This window comes from Anoplophora glabripennis, unplaced genomic scaffold (assembly GCF_000390285.2).
Source record: "Anoplophora glabripennis isolate ALB-LARVAE unplaced genomic scaffold, Agla_2.0 scaffold18, whole genome shotgun sequence".
In the NCBI taxonomy this organism is placed as follows: domain Eukaryota; kingdom Metazoa; phylum Arthropoda; class Insecta; order Coleoptera; family Cerambycidae; genus Anoplophora; species Anoplophora glabripennis.
The window spans coordinates 1,736,631-1,754,512 of record NW_019416221.1 but is presented as its reverse complement, the minus strand read 5'-3'; the positions used below and the strand labels follow the sequence as shown (position 1 = coordinate 1,754,512).

The 17,882-nt window shown below is 39.1% G+C and overlaps 1 protein-coding gene across 1 annotated transcript in view; it reads right to left on the bottom strand.

Moving 5' to 3' along the window:
* Positions 1-17,882, bottom strand: part of LOC108908262 (dynein heavy chain 8, axonemal) — a 29,896-nt gene that overhangs the window by 3,143 nt on the left and 8,871 nt on the right. The window contains exons 29-61 of the mRNA XM_018712238.2: positions 17,685-17,821; positions 17,259-17,618; positions 16,979-17,205; positions 16,823-16,920; positions 16,651-16,769; positions 15,935-16,350; positions 15,533-15,880; positions 15,352-15,470; positions 12,123-12,285; positions 11,895-12,068; positions 11,558-11,828; positions 11,276-11,505; positions 10,989-11,205; positions 10,612-10,930; positions 10,329-10,555; positions 9,711-9,933; positions 9,477-9,653; positions 9,249-9,416; positions 8,974-9,189; positions 8,745-8,882; positions 8,395-8,691; positions 8,157-8,341; positions 7,405-8,100; positions 4,521-4,806; positions 4,327-4,442; positions 3,284-3,560; positions 3,033-3,231; positions 2,574-2,835; positions 2,280-2,519; positions 2,054-2,221; positions 1,046-1,187; positions 791-980; positions 617-738 (exon numbers count right to left, since the gene is read on the bottom strand). Coding sequence (XP_018567754.1) covers positions 617-738; positions 791-980; positions 1,046-1,187; positions 2,054-2,221; positions 2,280-2,519; positions 2,574-2,835; positions 3,033-3,231; positions 3,284-3,560; positions 4,327-4,442; positions 4,521-4,806; positions 7,405-8,100; positions 8,157-8,341; positions 8,395-8,691; positions 8,745-8,882; positions 8,974-9,189; positions 9,249-9,416; positions 9,477-9,653; positions 9,711-9,933; positions 10,329-10,555; positions 10,612-10,930; positions 10,989-11,205; positions 11,276-11,505; positions 11,558-11,828; positions 11,895-12,068; positions 12,123-12,285; positions 15,352-15,470; positions 15,533-15,880; positions 15,935-16,350; positions 16,651-16,769; positions 16,823-16,920; positions 16,979-17,205; positions 17,259-17,618; positions 17,685-17,821 — 7,527 coding nt within the window. The remainder of the gene's footprint in view (positions 1-616; positions 739-790; positions 981-1,045; positions 1,188-2,053; positions 2,222-2,279; positions 2,520-2,573; positions 2,836-3,032; positions 3,232-3,283; positions 3,561-4,326; positions 4,443-4,520; positions 4,807-7,404; positions 8,101-8,156; positions 8,342-8,394; positions 8,692-8,744; positions 8,883-8,973; positions 9,190-9,248; positions 9,417-9,476; positions 9,654-9,710; positions 9,934-10,328; positions 10,556-10,611; positions 10,931-10,988; positions 11,206-11,275; positions 11,506-11,557; positions 11,829-11,894; positions 12,069-12,122; positions 12,286-15,351; positions 15,471-15,532; positions 15,881-15,934; positions 16,351-16,650; positions 16,770-16,822; positions 16,921-16,978; positions 17,206-17,258; positions 17,619-17,684; positions 17,822-17,882) is intronic.

Below are 17,882 nucleotides of genomic sequence, written 5' to 3'. Positions count from 1 at the left end.
TCGAGTACTACAAAATATCCACGAGCGTTATACACGTAAAATTAATCCTTTTTCCGTTATTTGACGTTGAATACATCGATTCGAGTATTCCCCCCAAAACAAGTCCCCTTCCACTAGCTATATTTCGCTTTGTATACGACGTAAAACACTTTTAAAAACCGATTTTCTTTGTTTATTTATAAGCTACATTTTTGTTCATTATACTTTTTTTAACAAAATGCGTAGTTTTTGTGTTATTTGCGAATAATACTTTGAAAGTGGTTTTTTTTTCACTCAAAAGTTTTCAATCGTGAATAACTAAAATACTAGTGATTTCTCGAAACAATTCTTCGAATATTTTTTGCTCAAAATTTGATTCTCTATCGATTTCCAGCGTTATTTTTGAAAAAAAAATTTCCACCCCCAAGAACGGGTCAACCCTCAACAGGGTGGAAGCTTCAATCGGCGCTATGTCACTAATGTTCATTGACCTTTTCCCTAAGTATCTGCCAAATTTCAAGTCGATCGGTTCAGTTTCAAAGGAGGTGAAAAGCTTCAATGACTACTATAAAGCATTAAAAGAAACGAAGGTCGATGTTTTCCATAAAAACAAACATTCCAAAACAATCTGACTTACCGGCGGGCCTTTATTGATCTCCTCTCTGACGTTTTTGGTCACCTCGTTAAAGAGAGATACCTGATCCAATGCCCAGCCTTTATGGGCTCTGGCGACTTCTTGCTTCATGGCCGTCAGGAACCCTACGACAACGACTAGTTAATAAATATCATTTTTGGGGGGGTACCCGGGAACCTTGCGGGTTGAAGAAGCCGGCCATCCAGAAAGAGGGTGGCCTCCCGTTGAAGCACCAATTCCGGAACTGGTTGTCCCGTTCGACCAGCTCCGTGAACCAGAAACCGAGCGTGTTCGCGTCCCAAGAGCCCCTACGCCAAATGAACGGTACTTTGGCGTCGTATATGTTGTCCAAGGCGTCCCCCAAAGCCTACAGCAGCAGTTAAAAAAAGTATTTAACCAAATGCAATGTTGTAGCGGTGAGGGTAAAATTACCTCGCTCATAATTATGGTTCCTTCTATTGCCAGCAGAAGGTCTTGCAACGTGCTTCGAACTAAAAATATTACTTTCTGCATCCTGTCAATTTCCTGCCGCAGAAATATATTTAAAGGGTTCAGGTGGTTCATAAGCCTTAACCTGGGTGAAAACGCAGATATTAGTATTGTCAGTGTTGCGAGAAACAACTACTCCGAGGGCTATATGCCCCTACCGGCATTGAATTATACTCGCAACACCTAGTGCAACAGCTAGGGTCGTTCGTCAGTGTAATCCACCCCACGTACAATGTATTTCCTTGTCGTGATGATATGACGCAGAACAGGTGGTTCGTTTGTCGGTTGTCTCACCTATGACACACTGATGAGGACTAATAAGTCCGAAACCGTTCTGTGCCTGGTGGGTTAAACTGACGAACGACCCTAGCTGTAACACTAGGTGTTGCGAGTATAATTCAATGCCGGTAGGGGCATATAGCCCTGGGAGTAGTAGTTTCTCGCAACACTGGCAATTAAAAACATTGTGTTTCGCCCTCTGTGGGTGGCAGTCGTGCAACAAGTACCTGCAATATAGCAGGTCGCTTCCTACTGTAGCCATTTGAATGGCAGTTGGCAGTATCCTAATCGCAGTACATTTAAAAGAGTGGCTTTTTTATATGAATTTTTTTTCGGAAAATGGATAATACAAGAGATAGATCCTCTTAAGACATCGTGTTATTTTCTAATTTCTTAAAAGATATTCGAGGCATCTAATTCAGATTGTAAAATTAGACTTAAGGCATCAGGGCACTGATTTACACAGCATAGGGTAGTAAAAATACCCAGTATGGCAGCTGTAATAGTTAATGTTTTGAGACGCGTATTTATGGAATATTTTTCTATTAATATGTAACGCAGACTCCATCATTAGAGTTTAGCTAGGCCCTTTGTAAAGACGTACCCTTATTCCTTGATGTACTACTATTTTTCTGAAAGTACATATTGGGGGAAAAGTCGAACTGTTCTTACCTCTCCTTCACTTCAAACGGATCGTAATTTTTCGGCAACTTCGACAACATATCGCTGGCTTGTCGGCCTACTACGGTCTCGCGTGACTCGCCGCCTCCACCGCCAGATTCCTTCGGTTGAATGGCCAGCATCTGGTCAAACATCATTATCGTAGTATTCGTTTGGTACCTACAAGACAGGATTTACATAAATTCTTTCATTGCTTTACCCTCGTTGGGAGGCATACGTGATGTCTGCGTTGGAATGCAGTCCATAGGCCTGCGGCGGATCCGTGGCCGGGAAAGTTTCGATGACGGACAGGTAATCGGTCACTTGCTTGAAGGTTATGATCTTGTATCCCTTGTAGAACAGAAAGTTCTCGCTGAATATGTTGTCGCTGAACCAAACGGTGCAGAAGGTGTTCAGTAACCGTTTGTCAAAGTCGTCGGTCACCCTGCCGCCGTAATGAACTTCGCCGAGCATGTATCTGCAAAATTTTTTATTTTTAAGTGCTGTTTTCCATTTGAAATTTTTCGCCTACCTGAGCGTTTGCCAGCTGATCCCTCTCTTAGGATCGATGTCGTCCAGGTGGTTTTGCAGGAACAAACAGCTTGACAGCCAATCGGCGGAATTAAACTCGTACGGTATGTTCCACCCGAGAGGTCCGAATTTTCTGCGTTCCTGGACGACGGTGTGCAGGAAAGATATGGCGTACACCAGGGGTATGTACTGCCAGCAGTCCGAATAGTCCAAATGGTCTTGGTTCATCGATGTGTATGTTCTTAGGAGACCGGCTTTAATTCCTGCAAAAGCGGGGTGTAAGTTTTAGTGGGGGTCAGTCTTTTTTTTTGGAATTCCCAAAAAGCTATTTTTAAAAAACATATATTCTATTAGGTCTCGTATTTTAAAAATATTTAAACAAATTAAAAGATGTGTTTATGTGTCTTCATCGCTAAGTTCAAACATGCTCGTAAACCTTTTCTGATTTCAAAAATTTTACCTGACGGAGCTTCATTGGTGAACTTTATACAAATCTGTAGTAAACTTATTGGAAAACTCGGGTGCACTTCCGTGGTAATCCACAGTCTAAAATCAGGGTTGACGGAACCGATTCCCTTTTCCAAATCCAAAAATTGACCCAGCACCTCATCCATGTACTCCAGCGACAAGTGACAGTTCTGCAGCAGGGCCCAGAAACCCTAAAAATACGCCCATAAAATAACAAAGCTTCCCGTAAAAGTAATTTTTTACCTCCGTCATGGCCTGCGTCATCATTTTCCTCGCGTGGACCTCCTGACCTTGGCCCATGGAGATGGACTTTACCCTAAATTCGAGCCGCTTCGCTAGCTGTTCTATAAAGGGGCTCGGATCAGAACCGATGCTCAAGAAGCATATCATCGGTGTTAGAGCCCTCGATTCGTTGTAGAGGACCTCCATGTTCAATATGACGGGTTCGGAGAACTTCTGGCCTAGGGAGCTTGCCACGTACTTTCTGCTTTGAGTTATCGTCCTGTCGGGGCACCAAGCTCTGAAACGGGAAATGTAATTTTTTTTATGCATACATAAACACTAAAAATGTTGCTGTAAACATATATTTATTGGTTTTTCCAGCTTAGTTTGGCTGTTTTGGAAAAAATTTATAACTTCAAGAGGTTTTTCTGGAAACGATTCTCCTTTGATAGGATTATCTACCTTGGAATAAAATTTCATAAAATTGCAGAATATCGGGGTCGAAAATCATAAATTTAAATGTGAAAAAATGTTTAACTCTGAGATGACCTTCGGGAATCGATTCTCTCTTGTTAGGATTGTGTATCGGGATATTATAGACACCCTGTATTTTGGAAACTCAACATTTTTCAACCAATAAGTTTCCATAAATTTTTTCTTATACCGATTAGTTCTATTGCCAGATAGAGCTTGGCTCATGCAGTTCTGGTATACTGTGAGGAATAATGTTGTGGGTACACATGTTTGCAAGTGACCCATTTTTAAGCATTACATCAAGAGCGTTGCCGGACGCACTAACGTTCCAGGAAGGGTCTACGGTGGGCTGGCGCCGGCGACCAGATGTGTACTCATACACCTACGACCGATTCCACACACGAGGACTCTCCAGTAAACACCCAAACCGACAACACGTCTTTTTCTATACAACTTAGTTTTCAATAAAATACTTTATATTTACCGTTGAGAGAGCGTTTTATTTTGCTGTACAGCGAAAGCAACCCTCAATGTTATACAGACACAAATTCTTTTTTTTTAAATTTTATTATTTAAAAAAATGCTTTTACCTTATCATCAGCAACTTTCTGAAGGTATCTAACGAATTGTAGCCATCTGGTATGACTGCTTCTTCGGGCGCGTCTTTGTCAAACCAATTTTTCCACTGCTTGTCGTTGTCCGCGACCTTTAATTAAAAAATTATTCGCTTTAAAAGGCTTTAAATATTTTTGCGGTAAAGTAAAAGTGAGTTTATCGTAAGCACCTGTTGAATGATATACTGGAAATGCCGTAGTTTCGACAATTCGACCAGGTTGAGCCAGGTCATGTCTGTGATCCACGAAGACGGTTTCGGAGGGCAGGCGTTGAGGTCGAGCGCGGCGCCCCCCTTAATAAAATTCTCGAATTCCTCGTGAGTGATAGCTTCTCGCTGAAGATCTATCCTCAGGCACATGAGTAGGACGAACATGTACTTGTGTTCTTCGTATAACCCCCTGCACTTGTATTTAAATATTTCATATGTGAGATACTCTATTATGTTATTTATTCGTCTGAAAAACGAAACGAAAACAAGTTTGTTAGTTCATCGCTCGGATATTAGATGAGCAGTCTTAGTCCAAGCATTATAGAGAAATGCTTACAGAAATTATTACCTGGACAAAAAAAAATTGACCGTGTAGAAAATTAAATTTTAAATTGAGTTTCTTGTTCTTTAAACTGGATCCAAAATGGCAAACATGGTTTAAAAAAATCGCAGTTGCATAAAATGTTTTTTCTAAAATAACTAAAAAAATATTGCGCCGATTGAAAAATTTTAAATGAGAAAGTTGTTGGTTTTAAAAAGATCTATCGACTGATTTTTTGTATCGATTGCTTTGTTACTTTTCGAGATATATCGAAAAAACCGTTAAATATCTTCTCTTTTCTCTTCTTCTATAACTCGTTTACATTTACGTTCCCGTACTTGCTATTTACTGCAAGTATAGCCCGCGGCAAGCCAAAAAGGTACATTTTTGAAAAATTTAAAAATAATTATTTTTCGAGATATATTGATTTTTTTTTTAAAAAGGCGCTCTCGAAAATTGGCTAGATCTTCTCAGCGGATAGCCCTACAGTAACTATTTTCGGTTTATTTTCTTCATAAAGAGTTATATTATCATGCTGTTAAAAAATGTTGAGGATTTTTTCTTTTCTCTTTTTGTGGGTATGTTTCTTTCAAATAACTATTTCAATTTTTATTTTATGAAAATTACTTTTAAAGAAAGAAACTGCTGACATTTTTCCACGAATTTAAAAAAAATATATATTTTTCTACGACCGAAAAATTTTTTTATGTAAAAAAAATTTCTTTGTACTTAATATGGGGTAGCTAAACACAAATATTATAGTCATTTTCGCCTTAGAAGTAAAATAGTCCCGTAAATGTTTAGTTTTTATTTAATTTACATTTTTTTTTTGCATCTTATTGTCATTTTAATAATTAATAATATTACAGTATTTTTCGTGTAATACCTTAATTTTTTTGCTTCATTATCATACTGACGTTATACTTGTTGCTGTCTTTTTAACAATTACTTCATCATTTCAATAATTAATTAATTTTGGTGTAAAATAAGTAAAAAATTTAATTTATTTACAAAAATATTTAACAATTATACAACTATGTATAAAATATCTATAAAATTATTATAATGAAAACTAACAAGTATCCTATATAGACAAAATTATTTATCGAATCAAATTCTTTTCTTTATCGGATTGTCTTTTGATTCATTTTCTTGTCCGTCTTCCATTTTTCGTGAAGAAGTATAATAAAAGTAAAAAAAATGTAAGTTAAATAAAAACTAAACATTTAAGGGACTATTTTGCTTCTAATGCGACAATGACTATAATATTCGTGTTTATCTCGTCAAGCTACCTCAGATTAAGTACAAAAGAATTTTTGTACGTACTTCAGAAACCGAGATATCAAAGACTTTGCAAGCGCGAGCCATTTAGACTACACGTCATCAGTTTTCAGAGCGAGCGTGCGCCACTTCTCCCTACTTCTCCGTCCGGTCCAGCTAACGCACTCAGCGCTTGCACGTTTCAGTTTATTACTCAATTAGTAATACTAAAAATCAAGGAAACATATCCTACTAATTATTTTTTTTAAATATAAGTATTTAATATTAACCTCCATCAAGCGCATCGCTGTAAAATATTGCGTCCTCAAAATTTTTTTTTAAATAAAAAAATTATCTCGGCTCCAGAAGGTCGGAGACAAAAATTTTTTTTTTTTCAATTCGTGAAAAAATATCAGCAGTTTCTTTCTTTAAAAGTAATTTTCATAAAATAAAAATTGAAATAGTTATTTGAAAAAAACATACCCAAAAAGAGTGCAACTTTTTCAAAGTAATTTTTTGATCCTTAGAATTAATAAAGTCGTCAACATTTTTTAACAGCATGATAATATAACTCTACGAAGAAAATAAACTGAAAATCGTTACTGTAGGGCTATTCGCTGAGAAGATCTGGCCGATTTTTGAGAGCGCCTTTTTTTCAAAAAATCGATATATCTCGAAAAATAATTAATATTTAAAAATTTTTCAAAAATGTACTCTTTTGGCTTGCCGCGGGATATGCTTGCAGTAAATAGCAAGTATGGGAACGTAAATGTAAACGAGTTATAGAAGAAAAGAGAAGATTTTTAACGGTTTTTTCGATATATCTCGAAAAGTAACAAAGCAATCGATACNATATGGACACGTAAATGTAAACGAGTTATAGAAGAAGAGAAAAGAGAAGATTTTTAACGGTTTTTTCGATATATCTCGAAAAGTAACAAAGCAATCGATAGTTTCAAAAAATCTGTCGATAGATCTTTTTAAAACCTACAACTTTCTCATTTAAAATTTTTCAATCAGCGCAATATTTTTTTAGTTATTTTAGAAAAACCGTTTTTTGCAACTTTGCGATTTTTCTTAACCATGTTCGCCATTTTGGATCGAGTTTAAAGAACAAGAAACTCAATTTAAAATTTAATTTTCTATACGGTCATATATTTTTTTGTCCAGGTAATAATTTCTGCAAATTTAACATTAGGCCGTGACAGAATGCTTGGACTATCTACAATTTCATCACATCTGAATTAGCTGGTTACCGCTTACTTGGATATAATAGGAGTTTTTTCCGATCTGTACATGGAGATGTCGAACCTCTCCAAGAACTGCACCAGAGAAGTTTGGTACATCACGTTAACCATAGCCATGCTCACGATGAGGAAGTACAGCACGCTCCCCCTAGTGGCAACCGGCCGAAACTCTTCCCTGGCCAGGTTAATTTTCGTCTCGGTCTCCTTGGCGATCGTTAATTTCTCCTTGACCTCGTTGGCCGTAGCCTTGGTCGTATTTAACACGCCGATAACAGTTTCGTCGTCTAATAAGGAGCCCTTCGTGGTGGTCAGTTTGTACAGGAGGTTCTGTTCGAGTTCCTGCATCTTCCTCCGGTTCGCCGTCACGTCCTTTATCAGGTTAGTCCGTTCCGTCTCCAGTTCCCTCTTTTCCGTGAGTATCACCCTGCCGAGCAGCTGGTCTTCCAGACCCTTCATGGTCACCGTGAAGTCGATGACGGACGTCCTCGCAAATATCTCGGGGGTGTAACTGGGATTTGCCAGTTTTGTGGTTATGTACAATCTGAAGCTGTTGTTGACGTCCACCTCTTTGTCCCCGACTTTTACTTTGTACGTAGTACCCACTTTGATGTGATTCTTTTCCAGTACGTTGTCCAGAGCAGGGTCCAATTCTTCACCTATGTCTTCGATGATCATCGGGTATCCTAGAGAGACGGCGTCTTCTATGTGATTCCTGAAACACAATTGTGATTGTTTAGTTCTAAAGAGAAATGTAGCGAGAAAACGTACCTGAAATACTTGTGCGTCAACTGACTGACTATTAACTGATTCGCCCTCTCTTTCTCTTTGATCCAAGTCTTTCCTTGGGACTGTGGATCGATTAGCAGCGGATAGCGTCGAGCTGTCGTCACGATAATGCCGTTTTGAACCGACAGATCGTCAGTTGGCAAACCTTGAAGATTCCACTCCCCAACCTGGAATTTAAAGCGTATCGTAACAACCCTATTTGAAACAATATTTCTCTTACCGTCGCCGTGTCTGATAAGCTGTCGATAATATTGAGGCTTAGAGTGACGGGTATCTTCCTTTTCGCTAAGCTGTCGAGCCACGATTGTTGCATGACAAACCTAAATTCCTGATTGAAGGGACCAGTGTACCCCAAAAAGCCGGTAAGCAGTACGACGTCGCCCACGAGCCTCTCGGTTTCCGCCTTGAACTGGGCCAACTGGTCCGTCCAGCGAACTCTCTCACCTGCCAGTCCATCTATTAAGGCGGTGGCGGCGTCCATTTTGTTCTTCACCTTCATCGCGTCCTCGAAAACTGCCTGAAAATTAGTTCGAGGTAATTCCAACAGAGCGTACTGCTTTGCAGTTTCACCTTTTTAAATGCCATGGCCACATCGTACTGATCTTGACACTGTTTGACTTCCTCCTCTTTGGTCCTCAACAGTTCCATGGCCGACGATAGTTCGTCTTGGGCTCTGTTCAGTTTCACCTGCTGAATGGCCAAATTTGCCTAAAAAGAATGTATCGTTTATAATAACGTCACATCTGAGGGTGATGAGTGCTAGTCTACTACGTTCTAGTCCAAAGACAGTTTTACTTACTTTTAACGGCAGCACTTCTCTGTTGACTTCGAAGAAGGACGCCATAGCGATGGTCCAAGAAATCAGACCCGCTACGTTGCCGCAAGCAGTCTTGGCAGCCTCGAATGTGTATAAGGGGAAATTAAAATACGGAACGAGTAAATCGACGATTTCTGCATTGATGGTATCCTTGGGGTACTCCTGCAGTTTTCTTAAGAACTGAGTATCCGCCATTACCTAAAAAGTGGATTTCGTAGACCAACGGGGGTTATTAATTTTTTTTTAATACAATGTACCTTTAGAGATTCACCCCAAGACGTCATCAAAAAGTTCTTCTCGGGATCAGGTTTTACCGGATCCAGCTTTCTCTTGAAATAAATGCACACTGCGTCCATGATAACGGTAATTAAGAATGGCGGTTTACCTAATTTCCTGACAGTCGCGATATCCGATGCTTTAATTGTCTGAAAACGATATTATTTAATTTAAAAGGATATCCGTGACTGAGAAGTATACACGCTTACTAGCAAAGCTTGTTCGGCAGCGTCCAGAGCAGGCTTAGCTGCCAACAGTTTGCCTTCTGCTTCCTTTTGATCCACACTGATCAGCGCCACCAGATTTTCAGCCCTGTCTTTCACGATAGTTGCCTCTTCTTTGATTTTGTTCGCCACCTCCGATGCCGCCAACACCTCATTCAGCACCTAGTTATTAGATTCAATATTTTATCCAAAGACAAAAAAAAAAAGGATTTTTTATACTTTTTCGGCAGCTTCAGTGGCAACGCTCATTTCCTTTTCTTTAACGGCCAACTCCTTCCTCAGCTCGTCCACGCTGACTTGCGCCTCGACCAGTTTCGTCAAACCGCTCTTCATGCGCATCGCCAAAACCCCGATTTCATCCAGCTTCTTCTTGTAAAGCACCTGGTACGCCCCTAGGAAGGATATGAACGTTTTCGGCGTGACATACGTCCTTCGGCGGAATCTACAGAGGTGTTATTTATTATTTTTTTGTTTATAAGACAAGGGTTATTTTTTTAAATATTACTCAATAAATAATCATAAAAAAGAGAATAAGTTTTATAAGATTTTAAAGGCACAGGATGACAAATAAACTTTAAGGAAAAATCACTTCCAAGTCTGTTTTTCCCTCAAAAAAAGCGTCAAGTTTTGTAGCTTCAACCTTACTTTTACTTATCCGATAGCGTAACTTATAAAACGAATGGCCCAATGTCAGCAGGACACACAACTAAATTGAAAGTTGGGTTTTAGGTATATTCGTCCCAACACCACAGAAAAACATTGTAGACATAACGATTTGATCACCATGGATTTAACAATAATGCCAAATCTTGCCACACGACGCAATTAGGAACTTACTTGTTGAAGTACTGGACGCAGAATTCCGCCACATCGTCTTGGATCTCCGCCATGATGTAAATTAGTTCCTGTTTCACTTCAGGCGTGGATACCACAGCGTAGTTTTTCAGGAAGTGCGAAGATACTTCTATCAACGCGTCCTCCGGCCACTTAGAGAACCAGTCCATCGTGCATCCGGAAATTAATCCGGGGAACTTCAACGCCCTTTTTCTAAACTTTTCTCCGACCTAGACGTTGTACTGATGTTAGTTAAATAAATCGAAAAGAAATACATGCGCCTAACCGGTGAGAAGCACAAGGTTACGTGTAAATTCGACCTCGCTCTGGTGATGAAAAAGTCGTATAGGTTATCCACCGTCGGTGGACGTTTTGGTTGCAGCTTCTTCATCACAGGTATCAGAGTCGACTGTATCTCGTCGAGCTCGTCTTTAGCGAAAAGATTCGCTATTTCTCCTGAGCTCAGGATATTATTCAAACTCTCCAAGAAAGTCTCCTCCTTGATTTCGTTGTCGGTGAAGATGAACGTTGTACCGTGGCCTACCATACCCGCTTCCCGATACAGATATTTCATGTCGTCCATCAAGTTACTTACGTTGTACGATCTGTAAAATTAAAAGTTAAGGTGTCTTACATTATGGGATATCGTTATTTTGTAAGGACCTGGTTAGCTGTATCTGGAAGCTGTTATAATTTGCCATGAAACTGGCCAGTCTGGTCAAGCTCTGCTTGCCGGATCCACCGACTCCTACAAGAAGAGCGTTTCCCCTGGCTGTCCTTATGATCCTGGATATTATCATTAAGTGTACCATGGCATCGTGGAAGAACACCAAGTCCATACTGGCGCCTCGTACCTGCTCGTTATATGTCGCCATAAACGCTAAAAAACAAATTCAAATTCTATGCTGTCGGTCACTGAAAAGTGTTTAAAAATAGGAAATCAAATTTACTGAATAATTTCTCCTTCAAAAATTCCCAACTGGGTATCTCTTCGTAAATCTTAGGAGCGTCGAAGCAAAAGTCCTCCGGTTCATCTCCTGTCGCCTCAGGCGGCTCCCTAAGGAAATCTACCCAGAAGGATTCTTCTTGCGTGTAGAACTGATAATCTTCACCCAGTTCCTCCTCTGCTTGTTTTCTAATATTCTCCATAAACCAAATTCTGTCCATATCCTCTATGAATCTGCAAACAAACACTTTTAAACGCTACACTTATCGCGACCGAAGGTTTATACCGATCAGCTATCACTCTTGCGCACTCGTGTTGCCACAGCTTTAGCAACGACGTTTTGGTCTGACACTCGAGATTCTGGACGGTTAGGATGCCCTGCCAGATACGAGACAGGTCTCGTAAGTTGAAGACGTAGTGGAACTTGGCCGGCGTCGGCAGCATCTTCTTTTTCGTGTTCTGCCAGATGTGCCTGGTTAAAGGTACGAGCTTCGGAAGGAAATCCACTACTTCCTGATTGAATCTTTCGATGCAGAAGTAGCCGCATCCGATTTGACCTAGAAGAAAATTACATATCGTCAGTCTACTTAATACTGTTATCAAGAATATATCTTGCAACGTACTGAAAATCAAATCCATAGACGTGGTACTAGGCAACGTGCAGTTAAATATACAGAACTGCCTCTTAAGTCGGTGCGGTATATCGTTTCTGCCGCCCCCTGGATGGATCATAGCTGCCAGGAACATTACGTCCACAATAAAAGAGAAATCGCCAGGCTTGTCCAAACTGTAGAAGCCTGAAATAAGCTCCGTCAACAAATTTTATGCGGAATAATATATGTCGACAGTACCTCCCGTTTCCATGAGCTGCCTTACAATTTCGTTGGTTATCTGATCTCCCCAGTCGTTGATTACAGGCATATTTATATCATCTATGAATATCGTCAAGGTTTTTCCTGCCGGGGGACCAAAGGTGGTTCCCACTCGTTTGTCCACATATGACTCAATAATTCGCTAAGAAAAATAATAATTTAAGACCTGGTTTTTTTCGATTCTGCCTCACAATACGGCAGTATTTATTTGAATTTGGTATTTCGCGTTTTACTATTCTAAAAACAAGCAACCAAGAGATGGCGCTGTTAAAATACCTTTTGCACTATAATGTCGCATTCATTATAAAAGTAAATCTTGTGACATCGTAAGAAATTATTTTTTTCTAATAATATCTCCTATTGTTTTAAAATAATTCAGTTAAGTAAAAACTAAACGCCAAGAAATTGTTAAATCGTCAAATCATCGGTCTTCTTCATCACAAAGTTGCCATTTAACGACATCTATTGCCGCCACTGTCCTTATATGGCCACTATGGCATTAATTAACTGAAATATTTCGAATTAAGTGATTTTCCTACTCTGGGATCATCCAAGAGTAGGCAGATCAGTTTAATGGAAAGCCTCCCATGGTTTTAACCTCAATGTTAATTGACACGTGTATTTTGTTATCGTCGGTAACTTAGGCTTAATAGTCCAGTCATTATACACGAAACAGCCTGTTTCGGGAAAAAAATACTATTACAAGTTTCTCTTTACTAAGTGGTAAAAATTTTAGCCCGAAAGCTTCATTGGTTTGGCGTTATCTAAGATGCTATTTTAAATTCATTTTTGTACCTAAATAGTTGTATTAACATATGCATTTACTGAGAATTTAATTTTTCAAATTTAATTTGTTTAAAAATTACTTCGAAAAAATGTTAATATTTATTAAATTGTTAAGATAAGTAATTATTATAAAATTAAATAGTAACCTCTATAATTTAGTTCAGTTTTCTTCAAATTTAAAAAAAAAAATGTTCTAAGTTGATTAGAAGCCGATATAATTTTTTTTTTATTTAATCGCAGTGACCTTAATTATTAATATTAAGAACCGAAATTTGGCGAGAGTATACATTAAGAGCTATATTTTCAAGTCCTGCGCGCAGGAAAATGATCGAGCGGCTTCAAATCGATGGAGCTGGAAAAATTAACCATATCTCGGTTAATAACACAGGCCAACAAGGAAAAAATTCCAGAGATCAGACACTGCGTTTCCGAAGGCATTTGGCGCGCTGAATCCGAATCTGGCCTCAGAATTGATCCATCACCCTAGGTTTCCGAGATATTCTAACCTAAAAGTGCAAAAGCACGTATTTTTGCTATTTTCAAGGTTATGTAACTTGGCGAAACAAATTTTTTTTCTCAAAACTGAAAATATCATTGGAAACTACTATCTTTCCCCTTAAAAACGCATTTTTTTATTTGTAAAAAGCTTTATTTTTCGCGGAGATATCGTCGATTAAAGATGATCAGTATAGCTACCTTATTAAACCATGGCTCGACCTATAACACAATTAATGGGTATTATGGGTTATTGGGTAATAGGGCTTGAAGTTAACCTTCCTGACGATTAGGGCTCACAGCGCTTAGTGTTGTTATAGGTTATAGGGCTTGGGATTAACCTTCCAGACATATAGGGCCTGGGGTTAACCTTCCTGACGATTAGGGCTCGCAGCGCTTAGTGTTATCGGGTTATAGGGCTTGAAGTTAACCTTCTTGACGATGAGGGCGCTCGCTCCGCTTAGTGTTGTGGGGTTATAGGGCTTGGGGTTAACGTTCCTAACAATTAGGGCTAGCAGCGCTCAGTGTTATGGGGTTAGCCATGATGTAATAATATAGCCATACTGGTTATCTTAAATTGACGATATCTCCGCGAAAAATAGAGCTTTTTCCAAATAAAAAAATGCGTTTTGAAGGGGAAAGATAGTCGTTTCCAATGATGTTTTCAGTTTTAAGAAAAAAATTTTTTTCGCCAAGTTACATAACCTTGAATATAGCAAAAGTACGTGTTTTTTGCACTTTTAGGTTAGAATATCTCGGAAACCTAGGGTGATGGATCAATTCTGACGCCAGATTCGGATTCAGCGCGCCAAATGCCTTCGGAAGCGTAGTGTCCGATATCTGGAATTTTTTTTTTTTAAATTTTGTCGGCCTGTGTAATGAACCTATCGAGATGATTCTTTTTTTTTAATTTGTGGTAATGCGAAAATTCATGAGCATTGAAGCTATTGTATTAACATTATTTCAACCCGAGATTTAATTTTTTATTTAGCCTCGCTCTTCCCACTCGTTCGCTAGACCAAGTAATAGAATGCATCGCCGCTATCTTCTTTTTTGGAATTAAATAGTTGAATTCACCTTAATGTGTTAGGACATGAAAATACAGCTCTTAATGTATACTCTCTCCAAATTTCGTCTTTTAATAATTAAGGACACTGCGATTAAATAAAAAAAAATTGTCTCAGCTTCTAATCAACATGAACGATTTTTTTTTTTAATTCGAAGAAAAATAGCAACTAAACTATAGACGTTACTATTTTAGTTTAATAAATATTAACAATTTTTCAGTCACTTTTAAACAAATTAAATTTGAAAAACTAAATTCTCAGTAAATGCATGTCAATACAACTATTTAGGTACAAAAACAACTAATGATCGAAACTCTACAACGCCTGTGAGCTTGGGAAAAATCAATTGAAAATGGCATCTTCTTAGATAACAAATTCCGCCAATGCCAAACTAATGAAGTTTTCGAGCTGAAATTTTTACCACTTATTAAGGGTGCAAAAAGCCTCAAAAATCCTCAATTATAAGTGTCTGCGATGAAAACTGCATTAATTATTAGCAATTGAAAAAAAACGGCAATTTTCGACCATTTTTGAACTCTTGCGCATAAACAAATTATCGGAATTTAATCGGACTTGTCTTACTTTACAGATTTATTTAATACCTACCTTTTTTGTATAAATCTTTTTTCTCTATGAATAACAGTTTTTTTAAGCGAGTCAAAAAACCACGTTTCCATAACTTTGACCACTGTTTTAACAAAGTTTCCCAACTAGTCTCGAGTTGATTTTTTTATTTTGTTTACAACACGTTTCTGAACAATATTCCGCAAAAAAATTTCTAATAGTATTTTTTTCCCGAAAAAAAGCTATAAATTCTACCCGATTCTGTTTAAAACATTTTTATCAAGAATTTAACATACCTGCACCATGTTAGGTGTAGTGGCAGAAGAAAAGTTAAAGCACTTGCTCAGCTGAAAGTCTGGGTCAAACGAAGTGGTGAATCCTTTAATCATGACAGTTTTTGCTGTACCAGGCTCACCTAAAAGCGTGAAATCAACCAAATAAACATCAACTCGGGCATCTAGGTGTTTCATAATTTACCTATAAGCAGCACTGCTTTAGTTTGCTTCGCGATATTCTGGATCAGGAAAGCAGTTCTCACGTTGTCGACATTTGGCACTAAAATACCAGTGAATTCCAAGATGCTGTCAGTGGGATACACGAACTGCTCAACCCTTTGAGACCAGTGTTCCCACCGTCCGTTCTCGGGGTTAACCACGTATTCGAAAATAGTCTCGTTTTCGTTACATTTCGGCCAGTCCATTTTAGACGGATGAGTCACGGCGATCTCTTCCAGCTTAGCCCTGCCGTCAAGTTCTAACAACGCCCCTAGCGACCACATCGTCGAAAATAGATACAGACGTTCTAATTGCTTGTCAGTCCAAACCTCTGCGTTAAAAAAAAATTTTATTTTTACGTAACAACGTTACACCAGATGCATACTGGGTTCGTCGGATATGTCCAAAATCCCTTGCAATATATCCGTGCACTGCCTGATATAAAACGCCTCCCTAACAAACATCTTAGCCTTGAGACGCGTCTGGACGTAGGTGTGCAAGTCGTCGTAGCACTTATTAAATAGGATTCTGATGGTATCTGCTTCGGCTTGCGGCCTAGTCTTCAGCCAACCCTCTAATATGGGGGACCAAGGCAGGACCGAGGAACTCATAAACACCATACCCATCCTGGATACGGTCGCCGGACTGGCGTTGTCCACGTTGTCGGGCTCAAACACCAGTTTACAGTTGGCGGCCATCACTATACGGTCGCCGTTGGCCAAGGTTAACGTTTTATTGTCGTCCAAAACAGAGTTGAGGTTCTCGATCCACACTGCATCTACTGGCCCATCCAGGACTAACCTGTTGAATATACAGGGTGTAACTTTAAGAAAGTGTCAGAATACTAATTCGATATTACTTTTTTTTTACTCAAATAAATAATTGAGTTATAATTCCCTCGTCTACGCCGCTTATGGGCAGTCCTTGAACTTGAACCATTAAAAAAAACATTAAATTTGAAATATTTTTTAAAATCAAAGTAATTTTTAAAGCAAGCTGTTTAGTTTGTGAAACTCAGTGACAATGACTACTGACTGGTTTAGGTCATGCATGTAATATTGATCCGAGTATGCGCTACTAAGAAAACTTGGCGACACTTACCAACAATAATCCCTTTTCTTGAATTTTAAGGTTCTTCTCCACAGCGTGGAGAAAATACCATCCGTCCAATCGTTTGTCGCTACGTCCAGCCTTCCGAACATTTGTGGCGCTGTGATAGCCTAAATAAAACACGGATTAAACAAATCGTACTTAAATATCGTCGTTTCGTTACTTTGGGATTCATCCTCAGTTCTTTATGTGAAAGACCCATTTCCGTCATCGACCGCATCAGGCAGTGCATACATTTTGTTTTACCGGCACCCGTTGGACCTACAAGGGAATGTAAAGTACGATTTTTTCTACATGAAGGCTATTTTAATAAGTTTACCTAAAACCATGAGGCCATGCCGGACTAACGACGTTTCATAGAGCTGGACTAGTTTCAAGTTCCAACTGGGATAATTGATCAGGCCCATCTCAGCCGTCTGGTTCGTTATCGCTTTCTGAAGATCTTTCCACGTCTTCGTCATCAACTTGATCCCGGGGAACATGTCCTCGATCAGCGAAAGGAACAGAGGTTCATCTTCGTCTATCAATTTACTCAGATTCATGTCTCTAAAAACGGTAGAATACGATTACGAGGAACGAAACGTTTAAGTGTATCAAACCTCAAGACTCTCATAACGGTCACTTCTTCACTGTCGTTGGGGTTGGCTCGTTTCTGAGCTCCGAGGGTACGTAACACCGAAAGAATGTTCCTCAGACCGAAATCGTAATGCACCTGCTTAGACAGTTGTTCTTCACACAATTGGTACAGGGTGTAAAACTTCCTGGACAGGTACACGTTGTCTTTGAACCCGCAGGATGCCAGCTTCACCCGAATGATGATCTGCCTGTCGGGCACCATCATGGCGACGCTGCGGAACATGATTTTCAAGTTTTCCGGCAATTCTTGTCGACCGGCATAGCCGGGATTCATGGTTAAGAAAATCCCAAATTCGATGTTCATCGATACATTGTCACCGTCCCTGGAAAGAAGACATTTTGAATAACGGACAATTATTTTTACATTTCCGAGAGACTAGGATATTTACATGAAAATAAACATTGGTTTTCTCTCCTTCCTCGCTTGTAACACGATGAATATCTGCTGCGCCGCTACTGAGAGGACCGGCAGTTCTATACGATTGAACTCGTCAAAACAGCCCCAGGTTCCAGACTGAGCTAAACCCTGAAAACGTAATCAAAAAGAATTATTTTCCATTTGTTTAAACTTCCCGAGTAAGGAACTG